The sequence below is a fragment of the Bos grunniens genome, chromosome 21 (assembly GCF_055505025.1).
Source record: "Bos grunniens cultivar Pamir isolate PY7600 chromosome 21, Bosgru_T2T1.0, whole genome shotgun sequence".
In the NCBI taxonomy this organism is placed as follows: Eukaryota; Metazoa; Chordata; class Mammalia; order Artiodactyla; family Bovidae; genus Bos; species Bos grunniens.
The window spans coordinates 39,794,186-39,807,008 of record NC_141185.1 but is presented as its reverse complement, the minus strand read 5'-3'; the positions used below and the strand labels follow the sequence as shown (position 1 = coordinate 39,807,008).

At 46.3% G+C, this 12,823-nt stretch overlaps 1 protein-coding gene across 1 annotated transcript in view; it reads right to left on the bottom strand.

Moving 5' to 3' along the window:
• ACSBG1 (acyl-CoA synthetase bubblegum family member 1) overlaps positions 1-12,026 on the bottom strand; it is a 59,242-nt gene extending 47,216 nt beyond the window's left edge. Inside the window, exon 1 of the mRNA XM_086364031.1 lies at positions 11,869-12,026. Coding sequence (XP_086220157.1) covers positions 11,869-11,948 — 80 coding nt within the window. The 5' untranslated portion in view covers positions 11,949-12,026. The remainder of the gene's footprint in view (positions 1-11,868) is intronic.
• Positions 12,027-12,823: the final 797 nt, after the last annotated feature.

The following is a 12,823-nucleotide window of genomic DNA, read 5'->3' as shown; positions in this document are numbered from 1 at the left end:
GGGAAAGAGTAGATATCTCTTCAAGAAAATTAGAGACACCAAGGGAACATTTCATGCAAAGATGGGCACAATGAAGGACAGAAACAGTATGGACCTAACAGAAGCCGAAGATATTAAGAAGAGGTGGCAAGAATATACGGAAGAATTAGACAAAAAAGATCTTCATGACCCAGATAATTACGATGGTGTGATCACTTACCTAGAGCCAGACATTCTGGAATGCGAAGTCAAGCAGGCCTTAGGAAGCATCACTACGAACAAAACTAGTGGAGGTGATGGAATTCCAGTTGAGCTATTTCAAATCCGAAAAGATGATGCTGTGAAAGTGCTGTACCCAATATGCCAGCAAATTTGGAAAACTCAGCAGGGGCCACAGAACTGGAAAAGGTCAGTTTTCATTCCAATGCCAAAGAAAGGCAATGCCAAAGAATGCTCAAACTACCACACAATTGCGCTCATCTCACACGCTAGTAAAGTAATGCTCAAAATTCTCCAAGCCAGGCTTAAACAGTACATGAACCATGAACTTCCAGGTGTTTGAGCTGGTTTTAGAAAAGTCAAAGGAACCAGAGTTCAAATTGACAGCGTCTGTTGGATCATCAAGAAAGCCAGAGTCCCAGAGAAGCATCTATTTGTGCTTTATTGACTATGCCAAAGCCTTTGACTGTATGGATCACAATAAACTGTGGAAAATTCTGAAAGAAATGATAATACCAGACCACTTGACCTGCCTCCTGAGAAATGTATGCAGATCAAGAAGCAACAATTAGAACTGGACATGGAATAATATACTGGTTCCAAATCAGGAAAGGAGCATGTCAAGGCTGTATATTGCCACCCCATTTATTTAACTTCCATGCAGAGTACATTATGTGAAATGCCAGGCTGGATGAAGCACAAGCTAGAATCAAGATTGCTGGGAGAAATATCAATAACCTCAGATATGCAGATGATACCACCCTTTTGACAGAAAGCAAAGAGGAACTAAACAGCCTCTTGTTGAAAGTAAAAGAGGAGAGTGAAAAAGTTGGCTTAAAACTCAACATTCAGAAAACTAAGTTCATGGCATCTGGTCCCATCACTTCATGGCAAATAGATGGGGAAACAATGGAAACAGTGACAGCCTTTATTTTTCTAGGCTCCAAAATTACTACAGATGGTGACTGCAGCCATGAAATTAAAAGATGCTTGCCTCTTGGAAGAAAAGCTATAACCAACCTAGATAGCATATTAAAAAGCAGAGACATTGTTTTGCCAACAAAGGTCCATCTAGTCAAAGCTATGGTTTTTCTAGTAGTCACGTATGGATGTGAGAGTTGGAGTATAAAGAAAGCTGAGTGCCAAAGAATTGATGCTTTGAACTGTGGTGTTGGAGAAGACTCTTGATAGCCCCTTGGACAGCAAGGAGATCCAACCAGTCCATCCTAAAGGAAATCAGTCCTGAATATTCATTGGAAGGACTGATGCTGAAGCTGAAACTCCAATACTTTGGCCACCTGCTGTGAAGAACCAACTCATTGGAAAAGACCCTGATGCTGGGAGGGATTGGGGGCAGGAGAAGGGGACAACAGAGGATGAGATGGTTGGATAGCATCACCGACACGACGGACATGGGTTTGAGTAGTCTCCGGGAGTTGGTGATGGACAGGGAGGCCTAGCGTGCTGCAGTCCATGGGGTCTCAACGAGTCAGACATGACTGAGCAACTGAACTGAACTGAACTGGATTGCAATCCCATGTATCACAAGAGGGAGGAAGAGGGAGATAGGGGGAGATTTGACACACACACAAAGGAGAAGAAGGCAATGTGAGCAGAGAGCAGAGACTGGAGAGGTATAACCACAAGCCAAGGGTAGATGTTGGTAGAGGAAAGAAGAGGAAAAAGGAAAGAGGCAAAGAAGAGGAGATTCTCCCCTGCAGCCTCTGAAGGGAGCACAACCCTGATGACACCTTGATTTTAGCCCCATGAAACTGATTTCAGACTTCTGCCCTCTAGAATTATGAAAGAATAAATTTATTCTGTTTTAAACCACTAAGCTTATGGTGATTTGTTACAGTGCCAACAGGAAGCTAACACAGCCAATGAAGAACAGAGGTCTGCCAACAACCTTATAGATAAGCTTGAAAGAGGATCTTCCATCCAGATGAGTGTTACCCTGGCTAACATCTTGAGTGTAACCTCATGAGAGACCCTGAGCTAGAATCACTTAACTAAGTTGCACCTGAATTACTGACCCATAGAAACCATGAGAGATAATAAGGAATTGTTGTTGGCTTGAGGCACCACAGTTTTGAGTGACTTGTTAAGCAGCAAGAAATAACCACAACATTTTCACTACAAGAAATGCTACAAGAGTGTATTCAGGGAATAATGTTTATTCAGGTTTATAGTAGGAATTACCCCAGATGAAAATATGGATCTGCTAGGGGAAGCACACTGATTGAAACCGCCCACCCTGGCCAGGCACCATAGCAACTATTTGCATGAGTTGTTTTAGGACAAGATGTCCTGGTAAGGAACACGGAACTAATAAGCCTCCACCAACCAGAAGAGTTCGGGAAAGGTCAAGAGGAGACACCATATGTCTGATCACCTCCCAGAATCCTTTTTTCTGGCATCCACCTTGGCTGAACAAGGTGTGCACCACCAGGAAGGACTTTGAGTCAGAATAATTGGCTAAAGACAACCCAGAAACTAATCCCATCACCATAAAGCCCAAGACCGCAAGCCATGTGACAGAGCTGCTCTCCTGGGTTCCCTTACCCTGCTACTCTCCTCCCGGTGCCCTTTCCCAATAAAATCTCTTGCTTTGTCAGCACATGTGTCTCCTCAGACACATTTCCTAGTGTTAGACAAGAGCCCAGTTTCAGGCCCTGGAAGGGGTCCCCCTTCCTGCAACAGATCTACAAAAGGGAATAAAGATCACTGGAAATACTAAATATATTAGAAACAAGGCAAGGATACCCGCTCTTACTGTCTCTATTCAGCATTATATTGGAGGTCCTAGTCAGTGTAACAAGGCAAGACAAATTAAAAAGTGAAATGATTGGAAGCAGGTAGAAGAAATAAAGCTATCTGTTAAATAACAAATTTGTATGCCTAAAAAATCCAAAGGAATCTACCAAAAAAAAAAGCACTAGAACTAACAAATGTAATTAAGTAAGATCACAAGATTCAAGGTCAATATTTTTTTTAAATCAATTGTATTTCTATACAAACAACAAATGATTAGAAAATTAATTATAAAATACAATTTACATAGTATCAAAACCCATGCAATTCTAAAGAACAGGTTTAGGAAAAAAGTGTGTAAGGCATCTACACTGAAAACTACAGTTCATAGCTGAGAGAAATCAAAGATCTAAATAAATGGAAATACATACCATGTTCATTGATCAGGAAATTCTCCCCAGTTTGAAACATAGATTCAATTTGTTCTTAGCCAAAATTCCAACAGTCTTTTTTGTTGAGACTGACTTGTTTAGTTGCTAATTCTTGTCTGACTTTTTGTGACCCTATGGACTATAACTGGCTAGGCTCCTCTGTACATGGGATTTCCTAGGCAAGAATACTGGAGTAGGTTGCCATTTGCTTCTCCAGGGGATCTTCTTGAACAAAGGATTGAACCTGAGTCTCCTGCATTGGCAGGCAGATTCATCACCTCTGAACCACCAGGGAAGTCCCGTGACTAGATAATTCTAAATTCTGCATGAGAATACAAAGGAGCTATTGTGTGGCCTTCCCTGGTGCCCCAGTGGCTGACTCTGCACTCCCAATGAAGGGGTCCCAGATTTGATTCCTGATCAGTGAACTAGACCCCACATGCTGAAACTATTATAGAAATGAGTGGGGGCAGGGAAGGGAAGCCAATAAGCAGGGCAGATCAGGTGGAAAGGAAAGTTTGCTTTATTTCAGGTGCTGGCAACTGCGAGGGGAAGGTGGTGGATATCTTTCCAAAGGCTGACTCCTTCCCCTGACAAGCATGGGGTGCGAGCATTTATAGACAGAGTAGGGGATGCTGTTACCTGCAGAAACAACATAGTCATCTCTAACAGTCATCTTCAATCAGTCATCAGCGGTCTGACTAGCATCATCTTGGTTGTTTTAGGTACAGTTAGTCTTCAATTCAGGTGCACTTGTTCTCATTTTTTTTTGTGGTCAGTTTTCAGAATTGTGGAAGCTCAAGTCCTGGGTACAGTCTGGTCATCATGTAGTTAACTTTTCCACCTGGTGTTTTGGTATCTTTAAGACAGCTCACACGATATGGCTAAGAATATTATCTACAGCCCTTGAGAACGGAAGGTCCCTAACTATGTTTAATAACTACGTTATTATTATTTGGTCTCCTTAGACTGTTGTCCTTTGTTTCAGTATTTCTCATTTCTCTGATTAAACTTATTCTTTGACTAAAGTTTTCCACAGACAAAAGGAAGGCAGAGGACATGATGGGGGGGTTGGGGGGGTGGGGGGGAGACAAGGACCATACAGTCCTGCTCTGTTTCAAAACTAAGAGTTCAAATGACACAACCAAAGATCCTGCCTGCCACAACTAAGTTCAGCCAAATAAATAGATAAAGATAAAGATTAAACAAGCAAATGAACAAACAAAAAAACCCAAAGGAGCTATTGTGTTATTAACCGATTATATTATAACAAGCATCCCCAAGTGTAGTGACTTTTTAAAAATAGGCATTTATTATCTTGCAGTTTCTATGGGTTAAGAATCTAGGTTTAGCTGAGTGCCTCTGGCTCAAAATCTCTCATGACGTTGTCATTAAACCGTCAGTCTCAGCTGAAGGTTTAACTCATGGGGTTGTGGGCAGAACTCAGTTCCTTGCAGGTTGTTGGGCTAAGGATCTCAATCCCTCGCTGGCTGATGGCCAGAGGTCTCCCTCAGGTCTTTGCCACGTGGGCCTCTCCCTCAGAGAAAGTAAGTAAGAAAATGAGAGAGAGCAGTAAAAATGAAATCATGGTCTTTTTATAACCATATCTCTGAAGTGAAATCCCATCACTTTTGCCATATTCTGCTTCTTAGAAATAAGTTAGTAGGTTGGTCCCCATTCACGGATATGGAATGACACAAGAATGCAAAAGGCAAGAGTCACTGAGGCACATCTTAGAGGCTTTCTGCCATGCCCAGGACAGCCAAAACAATCGTGTTTATAAAACAAAGGAACAAAGTTGAAAGACAAACACTACCTGATGAAGACCTAGTATAAAGCTATAGCAAAGCTGACAGTGTGGTATTGACATAAAGATAGAAAAATAGTTCAGTGGAAGTAAACCCAGAAGTAGACTCAGACATGCAGCCAGTTGACGTGTTTTTTTTTAAACAAAGGGGCCATAACAATTTAATACAGAAAAAAAAATCATTTTCAACAAAGGGCATTTGAAGAACTGGATAAATATGTGAGAAAAAGGAAAATATTAATCTGAGATGGATCATGGGCCTAACTATAAAAACAAAAACCATAAAGCTTCTCATAGAACATATAGAGAAAGAGTTCTACGTGTTCATACAGGGACTGATATCAAGAATTTATGGAGAAATCTCTACAAATCGATAATAAAAGGTTTAATAATAAAAGCCCAATTACAAAATGGGCTAAAGTTTTGGATAGATACTTCACAAAAGAAGATGCAGAGATGGCCATCAGGCACGTGAAAATATGCTCAACATCATTATCAGGGAAATTAAAATTACAATGAAATAGCACCATTCACTCACCAGAAAAGCTATCATTGAAAAAGAGTAACAATAGATAATGATGACAAAGATGTGGAGCAACAGAAACTTCTTGTGGGAATGCTAGGACCACTTTGGAAACCTCTGGTGGCTTCCTTATACATGTAATTTGTTGTTCAGTCGCTAAGTCATGTCCAGCTCTTTGCGACCCCAAGGACTGCAGCATGCCAGGCTTCCCTGTCCTTCCCTATCTCCTGGAATTTGCTCAAATTCGTGTCCATTGAGTCGGTGATGCTATCTAACCATCTCATCCTCTGCTGCCCCCTTCTCCTTTTGCCTTCAATTTTTCCCAGAATCAGGGTCTTTTCCAATGACTTGGCTTTTCACATCAGATGACCAAGGTAGTGGAGCTTCAGCTTCAGCATCAGTTCTTATAATGAATATTCAGGATTGATTTCCTTTAGGATTGACTCATTTAATCCCCTTATATGTATACCTATCTTTTGACTGACATGGAACAACAGCCTGGTTCCAAATAGGTAAAGAAGTACGTCAAGATTGTGTATTGTCACCCTGCTTATTTAACTTATATGCAGAGTATATCATGCGAAATGCTGGGCTAGATGAAGCACAAGCTGGAATCAAGATTGCTGGGAGAAATACCAATAACCTCAGATACGCAGATGACACCACCCTTATGGCAGAAAGTGAAGAACTAAAGAGCCTCTTGATGAAAGTGAAAGAGGAGAGTGAAAAAATTGGCTTAAAATCCAACATTCAGAAAACTAAGTTCATGGCATCCGGTCCCATCATTTCATGGCAAATAGATGGAGAAACAATGGAAACAGTGGCAGACTTTATTTTGGGGGGCTCCAGAATCACTGCAGATGGTGACTGCAGCCAAGAAATTAAAAGATGCTTGCTCCTTGGAAGAAAAGCTATGACCAACCTAGACAGTATATTAAAAAGCAGAGATGTTACTTTGCCAACAAAGGTCCATCTAGTCAAAGCTATGGTTTTTCCAGTAGTCATGTATGGATGTGAAAGCTGGACTATAAAGACAGCTGAGCGCCAAAGAATTGATGCTTTGAACTGTGGTGTTGAAGAAGACTCCTGAGAGTCCCTTGGACAGCAAGGAGATCTGACTAGTCATTCCTAAAGGAAATCAGTCCTGAATATTCATTGGGAGGACTGATGCTGAAGCCGAAACTCCAGTACTTTGGCCACCTGATGCGAAGAACTGACTCATTTGAAAAGACTCTGATGCTGGGAGGGATTGAGGGCAGGAGGAGAAGGGGATGACAGAGGATGAGATGGTTGGATGGCATCACCGACGCAATGGACTTGAGTTTAAGCAAGCTTTGGGAGTTGGTGATGGACAGGGAAACCTGGCGTGCTGCAGTCCATGGGGTTGCAAAGAGTTGGACATGACTGAGCGACAGAACTGAACTGACCTTTTGATACAACAACCTAGAGACTTCTCCAAGGAAATCAGTATATATGTCCACAAAAAAAAACCTTATACAAGAGTGTTTGCAGTAGCTTTATTCATAAAATCTCCAAACCAGAAACAACCCAAATCCTCTCAACAAGAGAAAGGATAAACAAATTGTGGTATAGCCACATGACGGCATTCTAGCCAACAGCAGAAAACAACACTACTACTGAAACACTTCACAGTGTGGAGGAATCTTGTAGATACTGTGATTAGTGAAAGGAACCAGGCATAGAAAAGCACATACAGGGGGTTCCATTAGTATGATGTTCAAGAGCAGACCGAAGAGTGGCTTTTCAAATCTAGTTATTTAAGGATGAGTGGGGGTGAAAGTCGACTAGAAGGAAGCACAGAGAACATTCTGGAGTGATGAAAATATTCTATCTTTCTATTGAGTTGTTGATTACATGGGTATATGCTTTTTGTCAAAAGCCATCTAGTGAAAAATTTGTTTCCATTAATAAAAAACACAACGCATTACATTTTGCAGATGTAAATGCTTATGCTACAGCTTCTTGGGGCTAGAGTCCATGCTAGGTCCTAGATGTCCTTCACATGGTCACAACCTTTGCAGTTTCCAAAGTACCTTCCTAGCCCTGACTTCATTGTTCCTCACAGGCTCCTTTGCAAGGAACCAGGGCTGCCTGTGGAGGAGGGCTATAGAGCCAGGACCCAGGGAGCACACACGGAACCCAATGTGATACAGGACTTTCTCCCGCCACTGCCCCTGTCTTCTGCAGGGACAAAGAGTTAAGTGAGTAAGTTCCTCGTCCCTGGAGGTCTTCAAGTCAGGGTAGGTTAATAATATGTGAATGTTGGGTTAGACTCAATGACCTAAAGAAAAACTTCACTGGCCTGAGAGGCTGTCAATGGGGAACTTGCCTGGGGACAGAGTGAGTCAGCTTCTGGTTCAGTGTTCTGACTCCAGGCCAGCCTGGGTTCTGCTGTTCCCAGTTAATGACTCTGTAGCCCCTGCAAAAACTTAGCTCTGGCCTGGGTTGACCTGCATCCTGAAGGCATCCAGATCTGTATTCAGATGTCTGGGACAGGGTTATTTTGCCCTAGGGACTCTGATTTCTGGGATGTGCTCTGCCCTTTATCCTAGGACTCTTGACCTCGCCTTCCAGTGACACTTATAATATACTCCCATGTCCTCTGGGACAATATTTATTCAACAATAAATATTATATATTTTTGAGTTTGAAGACTACACTGCTGTTATTTATTTATTTTTAAAAAAGTTTTAGCCGTACCAGGAAGCATGTGGCATCTTAGTTCCTCAGTCAGTGATTGAACCTGCCCACGCTGCATTGGAAGCACAGAGTCTTAACCACTGGACCACCAGGGACGTCCCAACAGGAAACAATCTTCAATAGACAAATGTATACTTACAGAAACCGATAAATAGCAAAGAATCCAAATATGAGAAAGAAAGTAATTCTACTACAATAACCATTTTTTGTATCACGGGGAAGTGAGGGGAAGGAAGTTGGGAAAACTGGAAGGCCCTGGATATTCCATATTCTTAAGGATGCCTGTATAATTTCCATAGTATTTGCATTGTGATTGTTTGTTCCTCCCAGACTTGCATACCCCAGAGATGGGGAGCTCACTCCCTATCATCCACAGGAAGCTTTGGCAGTGAGAGCAGCCTTCTTCACCAGGCTTGCAGCAGCCTCCTGTGCCTGCCCCACGCCCCTGACTCCAAGGGGTCTCCTCTCTGCCCCCAGTGCAGAGCAGGCAGAGCTGGGAAAGGCAGCTGGGAGTCCAGGAGTACGGTCAGTTCAGAGTTCACTGTCCTCCTCTGGGCCACACTCAACTCTGCAGGTTCCCTTCCTCTGGCGTCTGCCTCCAGCCCACCCAACTCCAGCCTGTCTTCACCGCTGCCAGAGCCACCTCCACAAACTAGGCTCCTCTTCTGCTTCTGCTGCATCCATGCCTCCCAAGTCTCCTCTTTGCCTCTTCTGACTCTGGTGGCCCCTAGTCTGGCCACACCGGCCTATCCAGACCTAGCAGTTAATCTGGCCCAATCTAACTGGTCCGATGGCTACCTTAACTCTTCCACAACCACACCTTCTGTCCACAGAATGACCCTGCCTGCCACCAGGGCATCCACGGCCCTTCAAACCCAGGATGAACTGTCCCCTCCTCTGGTTCTTTTAAAGCCCTTCCTCCAACTTGGGCTTCTTCCAGCTCAGGGAGGCTGGTGCCTCTACTGGACCAAGAATTTAACAGGACTCGACATATCCAATGGGTACCCCTGATGGACGGCACAGTCTACAACTGTGGCCTCGAAGGACGCAGAGCACAAGCTGCCAGGTCAGCATCAGACCCGCCCCAGCTCCAGCCCCGCAGAGGCTCCTTCCCTCCAGCCCTGCAAGTGGTGTGATACAAAAGGAAACTCATCTGGGGGAGCCTGGCATGCAAACCCTCCTCTGCTCTCAGTCTCCAGCTCCCCGATCTCCGGCCTTCCTTCCGAAACCCTGGGAAGGGGAGGGGGGGAAAGATAAGGCCTCTCCCAGACTATTGGAGGAGTGCAGACCCACCCTGCCCCAGGAGCAGCAGCCTGCCAGGGGCCGCAAGGCCAGGAGAGATGGGCAAGCCTGAGATGGAGCCCTGTGCTCCTGGGGCCGGTCTGGAGGGACGAGGAGCATTACGGCCATGGTAATGGCTTCTGACTTTAGAACATGTTAAACAAGGGTTCAAAGCTCTTTCCTCGTAGCTATTCTGCAAGGCCTAGGAGGTTCACTGTGCCTGTGAGGGGTGGCCCTTGTGCCTTTGGAAGCATTTCATACACACCAGCTGATAGACTCTGCACAGATTTTCTGCAAGGTCAACAGAGAACAGGCTTTTGTCTTCCTTTGAACAGAGAGTGATAACGAGACTTAGAGAAGCTAAACAACTTACCCAAAGTTGCTAAGCAAGAAAGCGGAGGGGGACTGACCTTCTGAGTTTTCTGCCCTCTCTTCCCTCATAGGCCCCCTCATATACCTACCATTCCCGGCTCTGCCTCCCTTTCATAGAGTCTGCAAAAGAGGCCCCCGCCTCTGTGAGCCCATTCCCCAGGGTGAGGGAGCTCCAGCCAGCCCCCTTGAATCCTATCGACCCTCTGCGTGTGGCCCACGTCCAGGGAAGGGGCTGGACCTCAAGCTCTTGGAGGCCTTGCAGGTAAGGTGCCTCTGCTTCTGTGAGGACAGGAGCCCACTCTGGGCTTTCTGGAGACCCAGGGCAGGGCCCAGACCCTCAGCCTTGGGGGGCAGGGGGGTCCTCTGCCTGTCCGTCACATTGACATTTCTTTCATTTGCTCCATCTTTCCTTCCTCATAACTCCCATGAGAACAATGGCCATTCACTCTGTAGCTCAAACACCGGCAACTCTCCCCAGAGGGCTCAGCCCCTGGCATTTCTCCCTTGTCCTTCTCCCCTTCTGCACTGCGCACTGCAGCCAGCGAGACCTCGCCCCTCCCTGAGTTCCCCATCTTTCTTCGCATCTTCTCACCATCCCAACGCTGTTCCCTCTAGCCGCACGGCACTTCCTCTCTGAATGTCAGTGCCCTCCTGGCCATCCAAGGCCTGTGTGATGTTCGGGACTTTCCTGATGGTCCAGTGGCTAAGACTGCACGTTCCCAAAGCAGGGGGCCTGAGTTCAATCCCTGGTCAGGGACTAGATGCCACATGCTGCAACTAAGAGTTCGCAGGCTGCAACCACAGATCCTGTGGGCCGCAACTAAGACCCAGCGCAGTACCCCGCCCAAAAAACAAACAAAATAGTCCGCGGTAGAAGCCCCTCTCGCCTCCTCTGGGCCTGTACCCTCCTGGCACAGATCACAGGCATCTGGAGGTCTGTGTGTCTGCCTTCTCCCTGCCCTCTTGTTGGGGAATCCTGGGGCCAGGACTGGGTTCCAACTTCTCAGGATCCCCCATCCTTGAATGGGGAGGGCCTAGGCTAGAGTGGGCACTGGTGATGACTGACAAATTGAATCTGCTTCCTCTGGATCACAGTTGCGCTCAGTCGCTCAGTCCTTTCCGACTCTTTGTGACCCCACTGGGGTGTGCCCCCCAGGCTTCTCTCTCCATGGGGATTCTCCAGGCAAGAATACTGGAGCGGGTTGCTATGCCCTCCTCCAGGGGATCTTCCCAACCCAGGGATTGAACCCAGGTCTCCCGAGTTGCAAGTGGATTCTTTACCGACTGAGCCACCAGGGAAACCCAGATTAGTAGAACATATACAGCAGAAGGGCTTTGGGGGAACTTCACCTCCTGCATTCATATCCAGACAGGGAAGCTGCAGCCCAGAGAGGGGCAGGGACCCACCAAGGTCACACAGCAAGTTGGAGCCGGACTCTTTGGCTTTCCCCTGTCCTTGTCTGACATTGACCCCACATGCCAAAGTTCCCCCTTGAGAAGACAGGGATACATTCTTATTGTCTTCTTCTTCCTCCAACCAACTGCAGCCCCCTACTCATGCCCTCATTCTTCGGCTGAGCCCCTCTGGGCCACACAGGGGAGTACGCATGTCCCACTCCAGGGCTTATCCCATTTAGCGATCATCCAGACCCTTTCTTTCGTTTCCTAGATGAAGAGACTGAGGCTCAGAGAGTGAAGCAGCCTACTCAGGGTCACACAGCAGAGTCAAGTCCAGAACTTGGCCATGGGCTCAGTGGACAGAGACCCAACCTCCAACTTACCTGGTTCCCACGTTTTCTTGGGTGGTCCCCAGGCTTGCATCCAGCAGGCTCTCCTGCGGGGCTGCTCTGCTGTCCGGCATGCTGGGGTTCTAGGGGGGACAGCTGCGTCCAGCTCCAGAACTGTGTGGCACCAGCCTCGGGCATCTGCCAGAGAGAGCGGTCTCCCTCAGCCTGGGAGGTTGGCCTTGACGGGGCAGGGGGGCGGGCCTGGGGCCGGGGGAGGTGGCGACTGGAGTGGCCCAAAGAGACCTATTTCCTCTCCATTTTTAGAAACTCAAAACACTCCTCAACGGTGAAATTGCTCAAGATTAAAACTTTCCTTTTCTTTGTGGTTTTGTTTTCACTCAAGATGAGAAGAATTTCAATGAAGCCAGTGTTCTTTTTCATGCAAATCTGCTCTGGTTCTCCCAGGAAGTCTGGCCAATGGGCTCAGGGCTTCTGGGTCCCCAGAAAACCTCACTGGCTTTAGAGGCCATGTCAGAGCACAAGGGGTTCTCAGCACCAGTCTGGATTTAGATCTTGCAGTAGCTCACCCTGCAAACCTGCCTCACTGTTGACACAGCACCCAGGAAGGGGTTTTATCCTCTCAACCCACCTCCCCCAGGTTCTGCGCTGAAGGCTGGAGCTCTGAGCAGGACCCGTGGTTCCTGCCCTCCAGGAATCCCAGTCTGAAGGAAGGAGAGAGACCTTGCCAACACTGAGGACTACGGTATAGTTGACAGAAGCATTTGCACTGAAGCAGATGTCATAAGGGACCCAGGAGCATGACTACCAGGGCCTCCTAGTAGAAGTATGGATCTGCTCCTTCAGTTAAAGGAAAGCAGGGTGTTGATGGTGGGTTTGCAGGCATCTGTAAACAGATGTGGGAAATTCACGTAAGGCAGGGCAAACTGAGGGCTTTCTTGGAATACCAGGAATCTCCTCCCTTGGGCAGTTCTCGCCAGAACAAAGTACC